This window comes from Patagioenas fasciata, chromosome 5 (assembly GCF_037038585.1).
Source record: "Patagioenas fasciata isolate bPatFas1 chromosome 5, bPatFas1.hap1, whole genome shotgun sequence".
NCBI lineage: Eukaryota > Metazoa > Chordata > Aves > Columbiformes > Columbidae > Patagioenas > Patagioenas fasciata.
Genome location: NC_092524.1, coordinates 10,390,153 through 10,414,041, shown reverse-complemented (window position 1 = coordinate 10,414,041; position 23,889 = coordinate 10,390,153). Strand labels below are relative to the sequence as shown.

General features: G+C 40.5%; 1 protein-coding gene and 1 long non-coding RNA gene across 7 annotated transcripts in view; one reads left to right on the top strand and one right to left on the bottom strand.

Annotated features, from left to right (window-relative positions):
* The window catches only part of LOC136102800 (uncharacterized), a 64,916-nt gene extending 44,352 nt beyond the window's left edge, over positions 1–20,564 (bottom strand). For 2 of the 4 annotated variants that reach the window (XR_011739268.1, XR_011739270.1), the window contains exons 1-3: positions 19,508–20,564; positions 2,751–2,806; positions 1,254–1,300 (exon numbers count right to left, since the gene is read on the bottom strand). This is a non-coding gene — a long non-coding RNA (uncharacterized lncRNA). The remainder of the gene's footprint in view (positions 1–1,253; positions 1,301–2,750; positions 2,807–19,507) is intronic. The other 2 variants (XR_011739269.1, XR_010651479.2) reach the window with 1 other exon arrangement.
* Positions 20,410–23,889, top strand: part of USP47 (ubiquitin specific peptidase 47) — a 58,893-nt gene continuing 55,413 nt past the window's right edge. The window contains exon 1 of one of the 3 annotated variants that reach the window (XM_065839716.2): positions 20,410–20,566. In XM_065839716.2, coding sequence (XP_065695788.1) covers positions 20,528–20,566 — 39 coding nt within the window. In that variant the 5' untranslated portion in view covers positions 20,410–20,527. The remainder of the gene's footprint in view (positions 20,567–23,889) is intronic. The other 2 variants (XM_065839717.2, XM_065839718.2) reach the window with 2 other exon arrangements.

Below are 23,889 nucleotides of genomic sequence, written 5' to 3'. Positions count from 1 at the left end.
GAAACAATCAAATTCCACCTTCAAAGCTGAAGTCTCAAGAAATGCAACTACAGCATCAACTACAGTCACTATAATAATGGTAAAGAATCAAAATAATGATATAATTTCAATGCAATTCACAAAACTCATTACATTCCTGGTAAGTAATTTCCATCACAAAGCCTGCAAACATCGAAGTAAATGAATGACATTCAACCAGTCCAGTGACTGATGTTATATGTAAATTCAGATAACACAAATGAACACATCTGTCAGAGTTTCTCTCACCTACTGGATAAAAAGGGAATATTAAAAACTTGAAGACATCCTGACCGGTGCAGTCAATTTTATTCCCTGAAGCAATGCTGCCATCTTGCGAGGGAAATGCTTAAACCACAGGTTTAGTTTTCCAGATTTATCCTAAATGACCAGGGGTTTATGAGACACAGAGGAAAGGAATCAACAGGAATGTGAACTGTGTGTTTGCACACTCTCCACATAAATATGTCTTTGTCTAAAACCAAAGTGGTGATGATAAGAAATACCGTCCAAGAATTAAGAATTCTTAAAAGTGAGCTCTATCTTTGGTAGCAAGCAAAACATTCAGCATTGCAGTGGGCAATACAAAACCAAGTGAACTTGCATTCCAGGTGAAAATGAAAGCAAAGGTACTAGAGCCAGCCCATGCTGAAGGTTGGTGCATTCCACTCCCTTTCTTTTAACTTGCACTATGCACCTGGTATCGTGTATTGCCTCATCGAAAAAATCCAAGCAATTTTAAAAATGTATTTTGCAAGGTCAGATATTTAAGTCAGTTCTCAAAGTTATGTTCATCCATCCTTGACATTAGGGACAAAGGGACAGAGTGCAGTTTGAGGGAACAAAGTATTTTCTTAGCTCATGGACCAAACAGCAGGTCACTGTTTACAGACAGATGTTTTCACTCCTGTTTTCTCACCAGGAAGTCAGGAGTGTGTACTAATACCCTTCCTTCCAATATTCTTTCTCTAATTCTCTGTATTATTTCCCTAATTCTCTAATTCTAAAGCACATACAGAGATTTCAAGACAAGAACAGTGACCACCTACAGTTGGATTGACTTTAATAGAATGGGCTAAAGAAACACCAACTGCTATTAAACCTAGAGCACAATTTTCAAACAATGTTTTTACAGCTGGAAATGTCACTTCAACAAGTGTTACGCACCCTCAGCTGGAATCTGTTTTGAAAACAAATAAAGTAGCTTTAATAAGATCAAATTAATTTGATTTCACCTTTGTGAATGGAGTATGTCAGTCTTCTTTCTCCATGTTTAAAATGTCTAATGCAGAAAAGAAAATTTTAGAATGTTTCATTTTACTGAAGTAAAAGTAAGAAGAAAATTTCTAGTATTACAATGACCATATGCCATAGAGTCTGTATGGACACTCAGCTTTTACCTGGGAACACTGAAAGTCTCCTAAAAAGAATTTTATTAGCATGCCTGAAGATTTCCTATGTTACCAGGAAAAAAAAAAATCACCTGCTCTTCTCGGTTGCAAAATCCTTGTCTTCCTGCAAACCCCTCAAATCAGAAACAGCTTCATACTGGTTGGGTTGTAGCTATAGACAGTAACATCTACACTCTCCTAATATGTACATTTGTTATAAGATATTGCAATGAGTTATTAAAATAATTCCTTGCAGGTGTTACTAAAAGGAACGTGTTACTTTCCAGCTGAAGTAACAGAGGACTACTCGTTTCCAATATTACTGTGTAATGTTAGATTTTATTCTTGCTTTGTCACAATCTATTACAGCTCTGGGTCTTAATTTATTCCTTTGAAAAAGAGTAGAAAACACCATCTTGCTATGCATGTAACACAGCTATTTATACAAATGTAAAATGCTTGGGTATCTCTAAAAGGCACTACAGCCTCAATTATCCGGCACTTTGGCACAGACTAATTGAATACTAGGTGTAACATATTCATTAGCTTGCATCACCACGCTGGCATGCATCATGTAAGCCAAGAACACCTTTTTCTACCTCCCTGCTCCTGCAGAAGGATGGGCAGAGGAGGGAAAATTCTACCCGGCCTTCCCAAACAAGAGTTTTTCTTTGGGAAACCGTAAACCAGAAAATCTGCCCCCATATAATTAGAAAATATTAATGTTGTTTAAATTAGCAGCAGGATCTGCTCTTAGTAATTACTTGGAAGTATACTCACTTCTCTGTAAAACACATTGCCTTCTATTCACTACAACAATGCCCCCTAATTTTTTAAACTCAATTTACTTAAGGTGTCTGGAGTCTCTAAACTCTGTATTCAGTTATTTATTCAATCTGAAACCAATGCCTAAACCAAATCATGTTTAAGGTGAGATGAGAACATGCTGTATTTATCCTCCCTCTGTAAAGTTGTCTTGAATTCATGGGTAATAGCCTTTGAATCTGATGCTCTGAATCCCGATTTTAATTCCTGTAAATATGAATGCTTCTGGCCTAAGAAAAGAGCAGGTATGAAGAAAGAGGAGGGATGATGTGATAAGCATGAGTGTCATTACCCACATTTGAAAACAAAAAACCACTTGTTACTTTTCCAGATACTTATGACCCAGTTGACCATTTGAGATTTTTTTTCTTCAATGGAGTTAGAGAGCTCTTAAAAAAATGGACTAAGGAGATGCATATATTTCACTTGCAAAGCCACCTTATGATGTCAGCATTTACAATGTCCCTTTAAGCTCAAGGAGCTTTGGTTTTAATGTGTTTTATCTGTACATCTCACCTCAATGTTAGTCTGCCCTCATATATTTTGCCTCTCCTTACTTTGCTTTCTTGAACCTATTAAGAAAAATCAGAAGTATTAGAACTGTGGGACATGTTTGCACAGGTGAGATGTTTTATAAAGCATAAGATTTCAGTAACTCTGCACAAATTCACATAGCTGACCAGACCAATTAGCCTTCTACAGAGAATCCCATCTTTAGAAGTGGTCAGAATCTGCGGAAGCCCTTCAAAGGAAGAGATAATTGCAGTAGGAACTTAGGAATAGAGGCTATTAAATGAGAAGGAATTTAAGAAATAAATTCAAAGCTAATGACCTTATACATAGGATTTGTCTTTTTCGGTTTTTTTTGTAGATTTTTTGTTTATACAGAAGGACACAGTAAAAACCCCACACCTATTACAGTACAGCCCAAACTAAAAATGTCAGTGCCTCACTACCTTTACAGGTAGATCAGTTTTATAACACTCCAGGACATAGCTCCTGGTATGTGTACACTGTGCTTCCTTCAAACAATAAAAAGCCATAAAGCTTATTTAGCTGACCAACTAAGAACATCTCGAGTCAGAAAATGCCCAGTGGAGAAGTCGGCTTGTAGGGTCCATGTGTCATTGTACCTCCAGCCTTCGATTCAGTGTCAACCCCAAAACATCCTCCTGAAAGTGCCACTAACAGCTCTTGGACGACCCAAACTCTGCTCCAAGAAGTGCCACAAGTTCAGGTACCAGAACAAGTACTGAGGGGTCTGAGTCCTCTCTGAGCTGATCTGGGCTTCTTCCACGGATTCCCATGTCAGAATTACCATTTTTTTGGCAAGCAGTGAAAATTCACAACTCTGTCTGAAGTTAAAACGGGCTGAAAAGACCAAGCTACTTCCAGCGTTACAAAATTCTACTTCTGTTATTCTTCAAAGGCTTTCTTTCTCTCTCTCTCTTTCTTCCTTTCTCTTTCTCCCTTTCTTCCTCTCTTTCCTGAGTGCCAGTTATGGCTGTATGTTCATTGGGGAGATCTACAAAAGCATCTACATGCTGAGTTCTGCCAAATATCCACACACCTGCAGTGAGAAGGAACAATCACCTGTCTCTGAATGCATTAGGAATATTCAGAATTTAACTGGCTGTTTTTTATTCTAACTGGCCTTCTTTATTATCAGAAAAATGAAAAATCACTTCCTGAAACTAGAGGAATTTTTACCCGAGAACTGTTTGGCAAGACAATGTTTCTAAGCATTTTTCAGTAATGCAATTCAGCATTTTAAAATATCTGTAGAATTTCAGATGTAGCTCCTTGCTCATCCTAAACCATGACTAAATATGACACATCTTATTCCAAGAGATTCACAGAGTATATTTTGAGAATACCGCAGCAAGAATTTTCCATAAATCTATTACGTATTGTGCATGTTGAAACTGTTTTTAGCCATTTAAAAGAGTATGGTAAGAAACACAGAGTTCTAAGAAGAATCTTCATGAGAATTGCTGAAAAGAAATTATTTCCTGAATCAAAAGTGAAGTATCCTATCTATTCAGGGTATAATTGGTCCTTCCTCAAAGAATTAAAATAAAATACTAAGTATTTCACTTTGCAGGTATAGCTCAGTGTGTTGCAAACACCAAGTAAACAATGACTACTTACCTTTTAAAGAGGTATTTTCTTACAGACCCCTTAAGCATGTCCACAATTATTAATGCTACACACAAACGATATCACATTATTTGCCCAAAATGAGATTTAAGAAAAGCAACATAAATTAAACCAACAAAAGTACAAAGGTAAAAAACCAACAACAATAACAACAACATTTTTTGACCACGAGGCTGGCCAACAACATTGATTCCTAGAACAAATGATCTTCACTTCAACTATTCTACATACTTAAAGCTTGGTACTGCATATTGAACTACTTTATCTTTCTTTATTTCTTCTTTGGTTACCATTCCTAACTGCAGTAAATATTTCCACACAAGAAGTAAATAATTTGAGTATACACAGCAAAACAACCAGAGCCAAAAACTGCTTAAAGGTTTTACCACGGAAGCAAAGGAAAAAGGAATGTCACACTGCTTTGAATCTTGGGCAATGTAGGATATCACTTGCAGAACTTCTCTATACTATAGTCGGGAATCTGCAGATAGCGCAACCCACCCACCAGGAAGTCTGTAGAACAAATCAGTGCTGCTGAGGACTTTACATCCACAGACTATATGCATTTGTAGAGACTGCTTGACAAATTGAGCTAAAGAACAGTAAATAATAATAACTAGGAGATTTAATCCAAAAGCACATTCCTGATCTGAACTAAAACATACATGCACCCTGCATATTTTAGAAATCTGGAAATCGGGGTATAAGAAGAGTCTTTATAATACTCGTTTAGTCCCTGCATCTGGTTCAGTCCCACCAGAATTTGCTGGAAACACATAAATGACTTCATGTTTAAAAGACCATCTGGATGGTCCTTTGCTTTTAACTGAGATCTCATCCGTCTGACCATTCCCTTCAAAGTGCTACCAAATTAATATTGAAGTCTCTATTAAAAAAGAAGGAATAAATAAGCAGTCCTTTGCATAAGGCTGGAGCATCAAGCTACTGAGGAAGAGTTTAATGACTACCTCCAAAAACTATTAGAGGAACAAATCCTTAAAGTTATTAAACTTATTACAGGAATAGCTAAACATCGAAATTCCCGTATGTTAAGTGCTAACTGAGCAAAGGAAGAATTTCTACTCTGAAAAAGTTGCTATATAAGAAACACAAAATACTACCTCTATGTAAGAACTCTATCAAAATTTGATCAAAACCAGCAGGCAGATAAGTTGGCACAATGGAAGCGAGTAGAAGTGTAGGAATGTTAAGAATGCCCGCACCTTCTCTGTACTTTGATAGTAACAATGCCAAATTTAAAACTATCTTCTCTTGCCTTCTCTGTTTCCTGCATGTTATTCTTACCTTACACTTCTGCCACTCATATTTAACCAAATCTGTTTATGCTTAACTTGTTAACACAAGTCTGACTTTCCCTGTTGTCAATGAAGGATGTTAACCACTTACCACGAATCTGTTCAGACAAAAAAAATCTAGTTTACTGAATATAGCAAGTTTGTATTACGAGATCATTACAAAAGCTGGTATTTTGGTCATGCTGACTCTGCTGTCCCAGGTATTTCATATTCCTTCCACATACAAACATTGCACACAAACCAGCAATAGCTTCAGGAACGGGTTATTTGCCTCAATACCACAAATGGAATAGGCACAGAAAACCTGACTGCGATCACAAACCCAGAGATATGAAACTGCACCCCCAATCACTCCATTCTCTGGATCCCTATGTTGCCTTCCCATCTATTCTTAACACCCGGAAAGCACATAATTTCCCTTTCATCAGCAACACTGAATCTGATAGATTTATATAAATAAGAATCTGAAGTTACCTGATCTTACGAATTGAACAAAACACACTTAATACCTTATCTTTTCTTAAACATTTATTTGCATTTTCAAAACCAGTAGTAAGTCAGACTAGAAAACACAAGGTCTTCAGACTGTGGAAACTAAAGCACCTTGAGTATTTCAATAAGAATTAGAAAAGAGAGAGTGCAAAGTTAACAGAAGAGCAGATTACCACTGTTTTGTTGGAGCTATGCTGTAAGTATGCAAGAACATTACAACTGAAGAGAAGGAGAAGGATCGTGTTTACCTACATATAAATGAAATACTGAATTTCAAATTAATATAGAATTCTGCAGAAAACATACAAGTAGCAGTAAATAAGAGCTTTATTTAAATAGCTGCAATGCTTAAATAAAAATCTAGTATGTATTTTAATGAAAAAGAAACTAATTTGCCACAAAAAGAAAACACTAACAAGACAAGTAAAATACTTTCATAATACCTTTGTTAGTTTTGGACCAGTGTTAAAGTATTTTTTAAAATAGCAAGAACACACAGCATTTCTTTCTCGTACTTTAAACTTCTTTAAATTTGCTAGATCTAAATCCAACAGTCTCATTCAGTTCAACTTTCTGCCTCTTTTTCTCCTTTCCCCAAAATAATCAAAATACTACTAATTACACAGAAGCACAAACTCAGCAGATGTTCCTTCAAAATAACAAATGTGTCTAAATATAACCTAAAGAGTGTCATAAAAGAACAACATCAATGCTCTCCTATAGAAAACAAAATCTTCCCTATTTAGTTGACCTTTCTCTCCAATTACAAGAATTAGCATTGAAACATTGTCACTGAACTTCAGTTATTCAGCTAAGAATACATAATTGAACTATTCCTGTCTCAGAAATTACAAAAAGGTAAGGTTATATACTTATAACACATCTTAACTGGGTGATGGTGTAGAATGAAGCACAGAAGTCTCTGGATGTCATTGTGCAGAAGATTTGGGGAGAATACAGACCTCAGTAAGGTAAATCAAGCATTCTTTACCTTTGCTAGAGGTATAATAATTTCAAGAGAAGAGCATAGCTCTTTCCAACCCACTCACTACATCCTGCTATACTGAAATAATGTCAGCCTTAACAACCTCCAGTGATCCATGTAAATACATTCCTTTAAGTTTTTTTTCCCCCTGTTTTCTGGCACTGGATTCATGCATGGTGTTCTAGAAAACTCAGTATCTGAATCACCTTTCACTGTAAGGAAACAAGATTAATTAAGCAGTATCTGAACAGAGTTTACCTCATTAAATACCTGTGACTTGTTGAAACGATGATTTTCCCTTTCCCATGCAAACACTATGCCTGCAGGAGGACGTTGAGCAGATCCAAATGTTTACATACGCTTACGAAAAATGTAAAACCATCACCAGTAACTTCTAATGAGGAAAGCACTCCTGCACTATCATCACCTGTTCTAATTCTGCAAGGCAAACTGTTTGAATCACTCTGCGAACCTTTCCCTACTTAATAAAGAGGCTAGAGAAGTGAGAAAGGTCTGTTTGCATTGCACACTTTCTTATTGAGGAGTTTCTCTTTCTCACCTCGCTGCTGTTGTACTGCAATGACAAACCTGACTCTCTCCATCACAGGTTGAAAAACCTGTAAGATACCTCTACAGCATAAGGGAAGAGAGGTGGAAGTTGTTTTGGGAGGTAGGGTGGGGGCAAGGATTTGAACTTCTATGTTTGTCTATTAAGGTTTTGTCTACAGAGCTATACTGGCAAAAACAACTTCTGGATTTAAAAAGCTCTTGTCTATGGCCAAAACTACTACATATTGCTTCAGTTTTTAAAGTCATATGACAAGCACCCTTATCCCTTAGGCTTCCTTCACTGAATTCAAGGCTGGAGCTTTAAGTTTTCATCTCCAGTGCTGTTCAACTCGATGACAAAAGAGACACTGTGTTCCCAGTACAGCTGTTTATTCCAGTGGCACCGGCTACCAGTAAACAACCAACAGAGATGTCCTTATGCAACTCCCTGTTCTGCTCCAACCTCACTCTGATTCTACCACCAGAGCAGCTCACAGCAGAATCACGACCCTTCGGGTATCAAGGTGCCTGACACCTGGAGCTGCCTCAGGGATCCAGTGCTACAGTTTGCTCAGCAGCAGAAGGATGTGGTGATAAAGAAAGGAAGCAGAGATGGTTTTGCTTAATGTTAGAGTTTTAGGGTATTTATAATATAGTAAATCTTCTTATCAAAAGCTTTCTTAATTATCATGACTGCAGTATCAAGAAGTAGCTTTTTTGCTTTTGCCTTCTTTCCTATCAAGGCCCATGGAGAAGTGTTTGGGTTCTCCCCAGAATCTCTTTGGATACAGAAACAAGCAAGCAGCTTGACCATACCATGCTTGTTCTTTTAAAGATATTAGTTCCTTTTATGATTAGCGTCACAGCTACCTGAGCATCCCCCCCCGTGCATCTAGGTTTTATTTTCTTTTATAGAAATTAGACTTAATTTTTCTATTCTTCTTCCTTTGTCTCCCATTCTTTTCCAAACCTTTTGGATTTCCCTTTCACTTTACCATATCCTTTTCTAAAGGGTTCTCTATCATCAAGCTAAGCTTCAAATTTACGTAAAATAAGCACGTTTAGTTTCTTCTTTGGGGTTTAAATGGGACAGTTTAGAAAAAAAATCTTGAAATTAATGTCAAAAATCTAGTATATACAGTAACTTGCAAAATTCTGAGTGTCATGAATTACATCATGCATAGTAAAGTCTGAGGTTCACACACAGCTATGTTATGCTGTTCCCACACCTGAAATTTCTATATTCTTTTCGGGTGCTTTCTGATGATACAATGTTCACTAAGCACAAGGAAACATTGTTAATATGATGTTAGAAATACTATTAAAGTATCTCTGCATACCCAGAGAGATGTTTATCTACTCATGTCCAGCCTCTTAGGATAGCAATAGAGGAAGGTCTAATCACACTTTCAAGAAAATCTTTTGTTGTTTATTTTTCTCTAAACAAGATTAAGACGTTATAAATTCAAAGAAACAGAAGGACATAATGCTGTAGTTAACATTTCACAACAGTATTCTAACACTGAGCTTCTTTTAATGTATAGATACATCTATCTTAGACTATAAAAGATTGCCCAAGTTAGTATCAGTTGTAAAAAACAGGTTTCCTTCTCTGGGTTCAAAACAGCAGAACTCACCCATACTCTAGTTATCTCAGGATTGGCACACTTGTTACAAACCTCTAAGTTTAGATACTTCAGCTATGGCAAAATATGTTTGCTAAGCAGTATTAGCTAATGTTAATAAATAGAAAGTAGCATATAATAAGTAAAAGCACTTCCCCCTTAAAAATGTAAGAAAATACAAAATAGCTGTTTAAATGTTAAGTGGATAGTTCAAAACCACAAATCTCAGCTATTCCCAAGACTTAAGGCTGCAGCAACACTCAGATATGTTAAACATCTTATGTATCTAATGACAACAGTTACAGACTCCTGAAATGCACACAAGCAAATAGTCATGGGAACAACAGGACCAAACAACACAACCAGGTATTTGAAATCATACTTCTCACTTCTCAAGCCTTTGTACAGATAAAGTGAGTACTGCATAAGACACACTGGCTTGTTTTTTCACTGCCTATCTAGCTCTTCAGTTCTGCCCATGAATGTCCCACAGGTATTAAGGCTTTAATAAAATTTCTTCAGACTGCATGTTAGTACCAGACTAACTCTGTGGTTGAAACAACATCTTACTTAAGTACTGTTTTACAACATAACATTGCCTAGAAAAAGGTCATTAAGCAATGCAAGCGCATTGAGTGGCATCATTCTCAGTCACGTGATGGATTTGAAATAGCCAGCGCAGCATAAGTAACTAGTAATTACTCTGAAATTTCCCAAAATACTCACTTCCATTGGAGATTAATCAAAAATAGCCTGTCCACTTTAATTCTTATGGCTTTCACTTCTTCCTCTTCCCCAAATTTAAAACAAACAAACAAAAAGATAGTTACTTCATCCTAAAGTAAAACCACGCTTAAGCAGCCAAAGAATCAGAATTCAACAAGCAGTGAAGCTTTGAGAATTGTTTCGTATGCCATGAATTTCTTATTCTCAAAAATAAAATATTGAAAATACCTTTTCATTAACATTATTTTATTCATTTCAACGTAGGAATTCTTGCTTTGATTAACTGTTTACTAAAGGTTGCCCTTTTGATTTCAAAAAAGGTACCATAAAATTGCTATTACTGCTGAGGAATGTACAAAAGGACCCTAAAAATCTAGTTTGGCTGTATAGAAATGTGGCAATCAAAAAGGATAATAGTCCTTGTATGTGACTGTAGGCAATAACTGTCACTACAAGGCTGCCAAGAACACAAATGACTTTATGAGATAGTTATAGCTTCATTAACTTCTTCATCCCTGAAATAAGCATACTACATAAGTGCCACTCTGAATAAATTCAAAGACATGAAAATAAATAACATGGAAATACAAAATGCAGATAAACAAAAGACAGGCCACTAGTGTTACAGCCTGTCTTAAAAAATGCCTGGGATCAGCAAGAACAGGAAAGGAGTAGCAATGAAATAGGGAAGCCCAGATTGAAGGACAGTCAGGGTATCAGCAAATATTTAGCAGTTGGAAAAGTATGTTATAATCAGTATATTTTTTCTAGAATTCAGTGTTCAGAACAGACAAAACAAATTGTAAAAGACAAATATGACAGACTTGATTATATTTGTTAGAACTTCTTGAGCAATTTTGATGATAACCCTCTGATGATTTGAGACTTGCACTTTTCCACTCAGGAACCCTCCTAGACTTAAAAAAAAAAAAAAATCTGCAATACAACCCAGATCTTGGATGCAGAATAGGATGGGGTCTTTATTGTATATGCAAGTTCTCCTGTACGTAGAAGTGAAACTGGAACATCAAAAAGTTCATGGATGCTTTTGGCTCACTCTTATCCTGCTAGACAGCATTCCCATTACCAAGTCTGGAATTTTGTTTCCAGTAAGTATTTCCATTACTGGGGGTATCAAATGTACAGTTCTATATGCTTGTTAGTATTTAAAATTGTTTTGGGCTGCCTAATTTAAACCTTTTGTTACCAGGAGGAACACAAACCCAGCATATATGCAAAGGCACAGGGCATGAAAGGCACACATTTCCAGGGCAAGGAAGGGCATAGATTAGCTCCATATGTAAAACATTCTGGTAAATACCACAATACCCAGCCTATTATTATATTTATGAGCCTGGCACTGAGACCCTTCTAAGTCATGCACCCCTGCATTCCATGGATGCATCCTACATCGCTAACCAGCCAAACAAAAAACCCCAATGAGCCCTGCTCCTTTAACATGGCCATATAAAAGAACCCTCTGCTGAAGAGCTAAGACTCACAAATGGATTTGGATCCAATCCAAATGATCTGGAATTTGTCTCTACCTATCCGGGCATCTGTGGCAGACATGCTTACATCTAACAGGCCCAATGAACAAACCTGGTTTAAATCACAGGTGACAGGCAAACAGGTATGCACCTAACTTACAACACCTGGCACAATTAATTGCAAAGAAGTAACAGTATAAACTTATTTCCCATGCTAAAAGCAAATAAGAGATTCAAATTTAGCATAAATGTGCATACATTTCAAAGTTCTGCAGCCAAGCCTTCCAATCAAAGTGTTGAGGAGACACACCTGCCCTCCAGAGGCATCTTCGCACAAAGGCAATGATGACAAACAAGGATAGTAGTTACAAATTTTTTTCATTATTTTTCCCATGTTAATTCAGTCCAACCAACAGATGAATGCCAAACACTTTAAATTCAAAAAAACATTTTAAATGAAGACAACTGTGAACAAAATGATTGTTTTCAGAAACTACAATCTTTCCTAAGATTCTCACTCCCTAGTGCTTTGCCACCCAAAAGAGAAATGACCAGTTCCACGGGATTACTTCTTCAATGTAGACCCCACGCTCTGACAGGCTACTTCCAGTCAGGTCTGAGTAAAAAACACAACAGTCAAGAGCCAGTAACATTTCCTCATGCATGACCCAAGCAACACAGAAGACAACTTGCTGGGAGATTTCAAAGGGCATTTTACCAACATCAGGAAACTCTGTACACAAGTCCCTGCCCAGCCTGACTCATGCTGTGTCCACACTGACATTCCCTGTGTTCACCCTGTGACAACAATCCCCCTGCCAGAGTTTCAGTGCTGGCAGCTGCTCTGGACTGGCAGCTGACATTTTAAATGCTATGTAAGACCTCTGGCAGCTCCTTTTGCTGCTGCCGAAAGTAAAACTACATTAATTCATGCAAGAAAGAGTTCAGCAACCCCCATGGCAGACTAGCCCTTAAAGCCCCCAAAAAGTTGCAGATGTTCAAGGGACAGCCTTTCAAAATGAGGACAAGGCTGAGCTTAGAGAACCACAGAGCCAGCAGCTGGTTTTAGATGAGGCCTCCCAGCAGCTATGCACACACTACCCGAAAGTTACTTCAGAGACGTCTCACTGCAGGACACTGAGCCCCTGCCACTGTGGGGACACAACGTATGCTGTGCCATGCAGACTGCACAGCAGGAAGCTGCAGGGCTGCAGACACATGGCCCTCCTGTGACGGGCAGGAGAGAGCCCTGGCACAAGGAATGATCACAGATGGAGAACACCTCTCCTCCCCACAACAATCCCCAAACCCAAACCCAGCCCACCCCAATAATCAAAATACAAAGATTCCCCCATCCTCAGTGGAAGAAAGTTATTCTTGAGGGCACAAAGCAAAGCAGAAAGTGATGTCGAGCACTGTCAGTAAGCAGCATTCACAGAGAAACTGGAAGAGAGGCAGCAGCCCCCTCCTGCTTTCTGACCCTACCCCAGCTGGCAGGTCTCTGCTCCAGGGCAGAGCAGAGAAGCCAAGGGCAGACCACACCACAAGGCAGCCCAGGGCACAGACCTTGCTGCGGGTCCTACCCTTGCACCCAAAGCCAGGAGACAGCACATTCAAAAGACACCAACTGTTGTGCCCCCTCTGCTCAGTGAGGGGACGGGGTGAAGCCCAGGCAGCTGCAAGCTACTGCTTCACACTGATGATCATGACACCTTACAAAGAAAAGGTGACAAAAACATGTTGCATCGAAGGCCACCTAGGAATTTAATCCGGGATGAAGGAATGTTCCCTATGTGCTGAGGCTTGCTGAGGATGGGAAACCACTTCCTGTTCACCCAGAGAACTGTACACAGTATAATTAGCACCTCCTCATAATGTTAAACGTCACCAGATTTAATCTGAAAGGTCACTGGGAACCTCTAATGCAAATCTGAACTAATGCCCCTGGACCAAAAGGCAGTTATAAATACTTCAAGTGTCCATCCTGAGAGCAGCCCCATGTGAAGCTAAGCTACTCTGTTATTTTTGCACATTATGTAGTCCTACTCAGTGCTGCCTTTGCACTCTTCCGGTGACGCTCCAAGAGCAATATGCAATAAGTGTTAATTCAATGTTTTAAAATATACTGGCTATGTCACCATGAGCTTTTTTTGAACCTCTGAAATAACTGAGCCATTTTGGTGACTGACTTTACCATCATGGTATGCATTCAAGGCAACTCTTGTTTCTCCTTGCTTTCCCATAAGTAACCCTTTGCTGTGTTGCTGGGCTTAGAGATACCTCCCTCCACCACCACCAACCCCCAGCCTTAGAGAAGGGAGTTAGATAACATATTAGCCCATATTCCAGAAAGGATGTATGCAGGACATCCTACTAGTCTGCACACTTAAAAATACAGCAGATTTCCAAGCTACTGCGTGCATTTTAGATAGATGAGTTATGGTCTGGCCATGAGCCTAAGCCAGGAAACTCCGTGTGAGATTTGCTTGGATCTCTCAAACTCTACGTGGTACCAGCCCGCATGTTTCCAAACTCGCACCGCATAAAGTGGCATTCGGTCTTCTAGTGCATGCGTTTTACTCCCAATGACACCAGAAGCATTTCCACAAGTGCATCAGCAAACACACTGATACTCTGTTTTGTTTAGACTAATGCTAAAAACTGCTCTGTAGTTTTAAGTACACAATGTGAAAAATCTTAAATCAAGCTAATAAAAGAATTCAATATTCATAAAGGTAGCCATGGTCCTGCAAAACTCTCTGCGGGATTTCTGCTTCTCTTTACAACTGTAGTTTCAGCTCCAAATGCCTTTGGGAATTCATACATAAGATTAATGCTATCATGGAAAAGAAAACTAAACTTCCTAAGCTAATATCTGAACACTCGGTGTCTTGAAGCTAAAGTAAAAAGATAATATTGAACAAAAATGTAAATGAATCTTGGCTGCTTATTTTAATTAATTAAAATAATCCCCTACTGGTTTGATTAAAAAGGTCTTGGCATGAATTACCATGTCCAAGGACAGAAAAGCACTTGCATGCTCATAAAGATTATAGCAGAAAACTATTTAAGAACAGCAGAACACAATGTTTAACACAACTTAAAACTGAGTTTTTCCTTAATCTCATGAAGTTTAACTTCAGAGGGCTGTTCACCTACCTATTACACCTACAAGACTGTTTACTACAATGGTCTTGGTAAAGTGAAAGAATACTTTTCCCATAGTAAATCTCCATTTAAAACTTTAGTTTCCCACAGCATTCTCAACTCTTCAAAACTGATTTGTTTTTTTTTTTTTTTATTTCCTAAAATTCTGCATGTCTTTAGACATGGAAGCCTATACTCTCTTTTTTTTTTGAAGATACAGACTATAGAAAACTATTTAATGATCCTTTATCTTCAAATTAATGCCTTGTGTTCAATGCATTCAATAAACAGTCTAAAAAGCTAAAATGTAAAAGCCGCCTTCTAACAACAGTTACAAAAGAATTAAAAATAATCAGTGTTCCCTCTTTAAAGATCTTAATTTGTTCTTTAGCCTTTTATTGTCCTGCTTCATACTGTCCTGGTTTTGGCTGGGATAGAGTTAACTTTTTTCTAGTAGCTGTGTTTTGAATTTAGTACAAGAAGAATGTTGATAATATACTGATGGTTTTGTTGTTTTGTGTAGTCAAGGACTTTTTGGCTTCCCATGTTCTACCAGGTACAGAAACAGCTGGGAGAGAGCAAAGTCAGGACAGCTGACCCCAGGGACATTCCTTACCGTGGGATACCACGCACAGCAGATAAACTGGAGTGGGTCTGGGGTGCAAATACCACTGCTCGGAATGAACACGTTATCGGTGTCATAAGCGGTGAAGAATTGCATTGTGCAGCACTTGTTTTGTATATTCTATCATTATTTACTCTTCCTTTGCTGTCCTTTTAAACTGTTCTTATCTCAACCCACAAGGTGGTCGTGTGGTTTTTTTGTTTGGTGTTTTTTTGTTTTGTTTTTTGATTTTTTTCGCTTTCTGATTCTCTCCCCCATTCCACTTGGCAGGAGAGTGAGCCAGCAAGCAGCTGGATGGTCCCAGTGGCTGGCTGGGGTTGAACCATGACACATATTCAAGGAGCTAAGATCAAAGAAATAGAAATCTAGCAAAAAGCACACTTAAAGATGCAGAATACTATAATTTTGCCTTCTTTACCTTGTACTAATTAATAATTCTCCCCTGTTCTCGCATCACCCTACTGTCACTCCATCCATATAAGGACCATATTTACTGATTTTTTATTTTTCCTTATTGAATGGACAGGATGGTGCAGTCAGCAGGCTGCAGATTTACAGAGAAATGCTTCAAAACTTCCTGTGCAATTCTGGAAAAGCTACTTGAGGCTCAAACAGCAAAGTAACCATCAGTGCAATCAACTGTTGGATTGTGATATCCTGAACTTTCACGCTTGCCAAAGACTGAAAAGGGGAGAGACCTTCAACTGGTTTTCCTTAAAGTGCTGACACTGTGGAAGAGCTCTAAAAGAGCACCACATCAGCATTGGCTATGTTTCTACTGCTGGCAAATATAGAATGGCTGTGTCATTTTGATAATTCATCAGCAACCTGCCAAGGGTTGCAAACTTCAGGTTTGGGTTGTTTGGTTTCGTTTGAGGGGGTGTGGTGGGTTTTTCCCGATTTTTTTTTTAAACAGAACAGTACAGAAGAAACTGAGTACTGCAATGCTGGCTCTACAAATAAGGCCACCAACCTCTGAAACAGGCCATGGATCTCCCACCAACACTCTGTTTGAAAAATCAAAACTGAAGTGTTTCAGAGAAGACATCCCAAATCAATGGTATTCATCTACACACTCCTCTTTACGTAGGTTTTCTAGTTCAAACAGGTAAACTTGGGAAAGATAATGCCAGTTTGTATTCTGACATTTACCTGTTTTCTTAAAATGTTGTACTCCTAGAGTTCTTAGCATATGGCAGCACTCCCTCCATTTAGTTTTTATAATTTTTTTCATGATTTGTCAGATCTTGGATACAGATGTTTGGACAGGAGGGAGTGAATTTTTACAGAGAAGTGATTAAAGCATAAACTTCAAAAGAGGCTGCAGAGGGGGGAAGGTATCCTGTTCCCACTGACTAATTTAAAAGTTCATAATATATTATAATGAAGGCCTGCTAATTACTCTAGCATACTGATGTTGCATAACTAGATTTCCATTAATATGATGCATACATAACTGTGATAAGTACAGTATTGACTAAAACCAGCCAAGTGTCAGTGACTGAAAAACGACACTCTTCAGCACTTGTGACTCACTAACGCATCTTTGAAAAATAGTTTGACAATCAGTCTAATAAATTTACCTGTAATTGCAAATCCAGCATCATTTTTAGTCTGAGATATCTATTTTTCTTCTTTACACTAATAATGAGTTAAACCTGTGGTATGTTAAGTCAGTCTTTACATAAGGTTAAGATTCCCTTCATAAAACTCACATTCTGAATATTCCACTTTAAGAAGTCTCACAGAATGAAATGAAATACTGTAGGGTCCACAAATTACAAAAGCTCCTGGAGATTTTACTAGTAACTAGAGATTATTATTCCATTGAAGATGTTTCACGAACACACTCTATACTAGATGTTTGCACAGTTTTAAAGTTTGGCAGGTGGATTTCTTTAAAAAACAAACTCCAGATCCTTATCTAGTAGGCACTTATCTGTGGCAGCTACCTCTTTATCCCAATAGAATAATATATTTTTGTTAAACTCACTGAGTCCCATAGCTTTGCTCTTTGTTAAGCACAAGTGCCAGCAAAAAACCTCATTCAAAACATGACACTTCAGAAAGTCAAAAGTACTTTCAAAAGTAACATCTCTGAAAGCTTCTCATTCCTGAATTCTGCATTCCTTACAAAACAGAGGAAGAATTCCCCAAGTTCCAGAGGTTTTGGTATGTAACCCCCTGCAAAAAATGACACCAGGCCCATTATTCACATACCACCGTTGGGAGTCTTCCAGCCAGTGCTGATGATTGTGTCACCTATTGCAAGCTTATGTCTCTCCTCTGGCTCTTCAACTCAAGTACTTGCTCACTTATCTCATGGATCTTTGGACACCACTGCAAAGCAGAAGATCACCAGGCAGCTATGCTTCTTCAAATATCTACAAATGTTAATACCATTTCCCATTTCTTCTGCAGTTATACCTTTTCTCACACCCAGATGTTTACAAAAGGCCCCCATAAAAACCCCAACTAAATCACAAACCTTTCAATCAACACAGCCGACAAGCACTTACAAAAAACCCTCTTTTCTAAAAGACATGAGTTCATGAATTCCACACTGTCCATCCTATTAAAAAAAAAAAAAACAACAAAAAACGAAAAACAAAAAACTAAACAGCTATTTTACATACTTTTGCCTCATGTAGAGGGGTAGCTCTACGCAGCCTTATGCTTAATGTAAAGTATCATTAAAAGCAAGGACTCCCAGGTTCCTGCCTTGGTGTTTGATTTCATCATATTACAGCTCAAATGTCTAAGGTGAGGGGCTTTCAGTTGCAACATATTTTAAAACTAGAGAGCAAGAGCTCCTGTCTCAAAGAACCTCCTGACCTTTACTACATAAATAACTTGACCCTATTAAGTTATGTAATGAAAAACAGGTCAGAAATACACTTAAAAACTGCTTTAAGTTTTCAATGACAGGTTTTCTGTACTTATTTCACAGAGAACTGAAAAAAAAAAGGAACCTGGGACCTATCATAGCACACTTGAAAGATGAAAATAAAACTACTGATGTTCTTACTCACAGAAATGACCACTTTGAAGCCTTTTCTAAAGTGTTTAAATACTATACTAATATAAATGCTAATAATATATCGTAACTCCATAACATGCTACTTATGTCACCTTTGAGAAAGCAGAGTGATGGAGAGGAACCTGAGAAATTACATACTTTAAACATGAAAAGGGAGGTCATTTTATTTCACTAAATATTCACAATAGATTTTCAATAACCTTCGGTACAATAGGTTTCAAGAACTACCTCAAAACACAAAGTTTCTTAGACACAAAACCAAAAAGTATCCTCAATTCTGCATTTTTCCACAAGAGGACACTAAAATAATGACAAAAGTAGTTGCACAAAAATGTACAACTACCATGCACCATTCTTCTTCATTAGCTAAGTAGAATGTTTTTCACTTAAAAACTATTTTGCAGTGAGGTAGACATTAATGTATAATTAGTTGCCTACTAATGTGCATTTTAGTCGTTCTAAAGATAAGCATTTGGTTTTTGGCATGCCTCAGACAGCACGAAAACCAGATATATTTAAGCTTCTTGTAGATAAAACCCAACAATTAAGTCATGTCACAGAAACACCCTCGCATTTCATTTGCAAATTTACTATTAAGCCTAAATTTAGAGAGAACAAGTACATGCTTAACTTTACAGCATGACTTCAAAGAACAGCTCCTGGGCACCAAGAGAAGGACCCATATGTTAGTGGGACCAGCTTGTGCTTACTATTTCACTCCTTCTGCTGGTCTCCTAACACCACAGCCAAGCACCGACAAGTGTGTATCCAGATGAGAGAGGAAAAGAGCGAAACCAACTGAAACTGCAGCCCACAGTCCTTGTGCCCCTCGGCTGTGGCAGGGGCCCCTCATAGGCGGCAGACTCTGGCAGGGATGCTGTGCAAAGGGAAGCTGGGCGAAAGGAAGGCCTTTGTGGTGTGGGGAGCTCGCTGGCTCCTACACCTGCTGTGACCCCAGGACAGAGGCCCAGCGCCCGAGCACAGGCTGCCAGCCCTGGTCTTACAGGAGGCTGAAGGCCCTGACACCCATGGGAAGCCCTCATCAGCTTTCTCCTGCACAGAAGCACAGAATGGTTGGGGTTGGAAGGGACCTCTGGGGATCATCTAGTCCAACCCACCTGCCAAAGTGGGTTCACCAGAGCAGATCACACAGGAAGGTGTCCAGGCAGGTCCTGAATGTCTCCAGAGAAGGAGACTCCACAGCCTCTCTGGGCAGCCTGTTCCACGGCTCTGGCACCCTCAAAGTAAAGAAGTTTCTCGTCATATTCAGATGGAACCTCCTGTGCTTCAGTCTGTGCCTGTCGCCCCTCATCCTACTTTCGGGCAGCACTGAAAGGAGCCTGGTCCCATCCTCTTGACACCCACTCTTGAAATATTTATAAACATCGATGAGATCCCCTCTCAGGCTTCACTTTTCCAGGCTGAACAGACCCAGCTCTCTCCGTATCTCTTAGTAAGAAAGGTGCTCTAGGCCCCTAATCATCTTCGTAGCCCACCACTGGACTTCCTCCACGCTTGCACCTGCAAGCCATGACCTCTGGACATGCTACCTCCTCACTTGATTAGTAAAACTCAAGTTTAATCGCCGGCTGCAAGCCTGAGGGCCCTGCAATAGAGGCGTGAGGAGACCAACAGCGGCGGCAGAGCCCCCCTCCCTGCCGGTCTCCTCACAGACGGCGCTTCCCGCCGCTGCTCTCCGGGGCAGGGAATGTGACGGGGTTGGGTGGCAGCAGCCAAGCGCCATTTACAGCCCTCCAGGGCGCGGCAGCGGGCGGGACGGCTCTACCCTGGTCAGCGCGCCGCGTCTCCTACACGGCTTCTCGTCCTTTGTCGAACACTGTGCACCTCAGCCGGGCACGGCCGGCGCTGGCCGACGACGCGGAGCGATGGCCGCCGCGCTGAAGGCGAGGGCACCGGCAGGACGCGCCCCGCGGCGGCAGGGCCGGGTCGGCTCTCGCGAGAGCGGCGCCGGCGGCCATTTTCCCCATTGATTGGCGGAGGAGGCGGGCGCTCAGGCGCTGCCCTCGCCAGCTGGGGCGGCGGCGGAGGATGAGCCGCTGGCGTCCCCCCGCCTCCCGCTGGTGACGACGACGCTGCTCAGCTCAGCTTGCTGCGGGCTCAGCGCCGCGCCACCGGCCATGGTGCCCAGCGAGGAGAACCAGCTCGTCCCCAAAGAGGTGAGGCGGAGCGGGGTCGCCTCAGGCTAGGCGCCGCAGCGGGAGGTGGGGGCGCCGGCCGCCCCTGCGGCGTGCGGGAGGCCCGGGGTGCCGGAGCCGGCCGAGGCGGGGGGGTGCGCGGAGGAGGCCCAGCCTGGCCTGGCTTGGCTTCGCCGTCTCCCTGCGAGGCCCGGCGCGAGGGAGGGCCCGTCTTTGTGAGGGGGCCGTGCAGCCCTTGGCCCGCGGGGGGCCGGGCCGGGGGCGAATGGTGCGTGAAGGGGAGGGGGAGGCTTTTTCGTGTGGACTGGCTCGGGGAGGAAGCTGAGGCCGGGGCCGAGCCGGGGCTGCGCAAGGCCTCGGGGGCGGCCGGAGAGCTGCACCTGTCTGTGCTGCGGCATGCGGGAGGCCGGCCTGCGTGGCGGCGGGACAGGGGCTGGGCCGGCGGCGCCTGCGCTCGGCCGCGGGCCGGGCCGCTCCCAGTGTCACAGGGTTCGTGCGGAGCCCCCCGAGCGGGCAGCCCGCCGGCGGGCGTGGGCGGGCCCTGGGCTGAGGGAGCAGACCGGAGAGCCGGCCCTGGCGGCGAGGCGGATCTCTGGGTGCCTGCCGGCGTTCTCCGTTGAGGGAAAGGAACCGGCGTGCTCAGTGGCAGCCGAGGGGGCCGCTGCCGAGTTTGTGGGGCCACTCCGTGCCTGCCCAGCGCCGGGACGGAGCGCTGCACAAAACGGGCGGTTGTGCCTGCGGCGGGCGCCGGAGGAAACGCGGCCCGGCTCAGCAGCGGGTTGATGGGCTTTCCTCTGTTGTGGGCCCCTCGTCTCTGCTGCGGGAGGAAGGAGAAGGCTTGTTTCTGGCCATAGGCTAAAGATAAGGGCCCGCGGGAAGGAGGAAGGCCAAGGCTCTGTCCTGCAGCGATAGGCGAATGACACGTGTCAAGTAAGAGTGAGACTGTTCAGGGAAGAGGCTCCTGGAGTGATGCTGCAAAATGCTTGGAAACAGTTTTTTGTAGAGCAGTATTAGCAGACATTTCATTTCATGAGCAGGTACACTTATGTATTTAGCCAACTTTTTTAACACTTTTGCTGTTCTGATAAGTTACTCAAACTTGTCCTGTTATTTTTCATCAAAGTCAGTGGTTTGTTACATCTGCCTGTTCCATCATATATTCTTACGGGACGCTTTATGAGGCAAGAGCTTCAATTTTAGAGTTGAGTGAAATTAGGTGCCCATCCTTAAATGGTATTATTGAGCAGAACTGTGAAACAAATACCGATACTGGATTTTAGGAACAAATTTTTGTGCATACAGTTGTACAGGATACATGTAGGACAAAGGTAACTTTACCTCTTGTTTGCTTTCTTAAAACCTAAGCTTTAAAGGACTACATTAAGTCTTTCTACAGGAAAGAGTGATCTCCAGAAAGTTCAAACAAGGGATGTAGTAGCTAGTATGCTTAAATATTTGCTTAAAAAAAAAAAAAAAACATAAGACAAGGGATAGAAGACAGTAGCTAGTACAATTAAAGATTTCATTTTAAAAACAAACAAACATAGAGATAAAGGAAACTGTCAGGAGAAACCTTGTGGCATTAGTTGTAGTTAACTGGAACAGACAAGGTGATTAATAAAAGCAGCTAGCTGAGGCTGTTTTTTTGGTTATATGTATTAATAGTATCCCTGTTGGCTTTCAAATTGTATTCAGAATAAACATATGATTCAGATGTGTATTTTTAACTGACTCATTGGACTAGGATTTTGAATGCACTTCTATCTGTAGGGAGGGGAAGTATGGGTAAAGGAAGATGAATACATTGTATTATAGATATGAATATCTTAAACACACAGTGTGAAATCTATAAACTTTGTACATTGATAATGCTAGTGTGAATTGCTTTTTCTCAGCAAGTTTTCTCAAGTTCTTTATTATGCACCTGTGCATTTTCTAAGTAAATGAAGCTGAATAGAAGAAAAATGAAATTAAGGAGGAAGAGATTCACTGTTTGTTAAGCCCATCTGTTTTATATATATATTTATAGATGTTTTAATAAAAGATTATCTTCAACTTTTCCAATTTTTTTTTCAGTATACCTTCATTTTTATTTCAGTGAGTTTAACAAATGTTATGCTACAGCATTCACATTAAGTCCTTCTGAAATTCATTAATAGTCTGATTGCAGAGAACACTGTGAGTTATGGGCAAACAGAGTTCTCCATGTCTCTGAGCTCTCAACAGCCTTATCCTAAATATTCCTATTATGCCATTATCAGCAGCTGGAGGCAAAGCAGATCATTTGGAGTTTCGGTTCTGCCCTTTAGGGGTGGATAAAGGATTACAATTCATGTTTTTTGTCCCTTGCCAACGGGCTGAGTGGTATCACTTGTGTAACTCACTGTCTTGTGCTGTTTCAAAGATTAAACTGGGATGTGAACCAATGTCTGCTAAAGATGAGTACACAACCATTTTTTTTGTTTGAATTCCAGTGTAAAAGAGCAAAAAGAAATGCAATGTTGTTTGCTTGGGCTGGTCTGGGGAATGACTAATCATCTAAAGGAGTGGATAGGAAAAGGACTTTGGTTTTTACCTACAAGCTTATTTGATGCGATGATAGATATGGTAGTAGGAAGTATCTATAGCATGAACAGCCTCTGTATTTTAAGAATATAAAGATAGATATTAGGTTATTTTTAAGTCTTCAGTTTGTGTGTGTATGTATATGTATCAGTGTATCCTAACAACTCAGATTGTCATTTTAAAAGTATAGTGCATGGATTTTCTCATGAGTTTTTGCAAAGAGTAATAGCATGTTTTCATGGATACAAAATACTAGTAGTTTCACAGCTGCACTTAGGTTGTCTTTTATTTGACTCTTCTGAAAATTTTTCTTTTGGACATTGCATAGGTTCAGCTGCATCTCTGAAGTGCAGGTGGGCAGAGACTTGTTATTTTCTCTTGCTCATAACTTTGGAATAAAGTTCTCTTTCATTTGGAACAGATGTATTAAAGCAGTTTCTGGTAACCTGGTGTTGGGATTTCTTTTTATTTATTTTTTTTTAATATTTATTTTTGCCCAAGTTATACAGGCATTTAGTAAATTTAGTAAATTTGTTCTTGCATCCCTACCACTGCCTAACACTTTCCCAGCTGTTCCTGTAATTCCTTATGGTGGGGGCAATGAGGCTTGCTGGTCACTATAATAGATCTGGGGTTCATCGTGAATGGGTCCATGTTCCTTTTCCTTCCAATCCTCAATTCCTTTTCTCCTTCTATCTTGGATCTAAGTCATGCAGCTTAGTCTTTTATATCCAATAAAACAGAGGGCAATAAAGCAGAACATTACTGAACCCTGATAG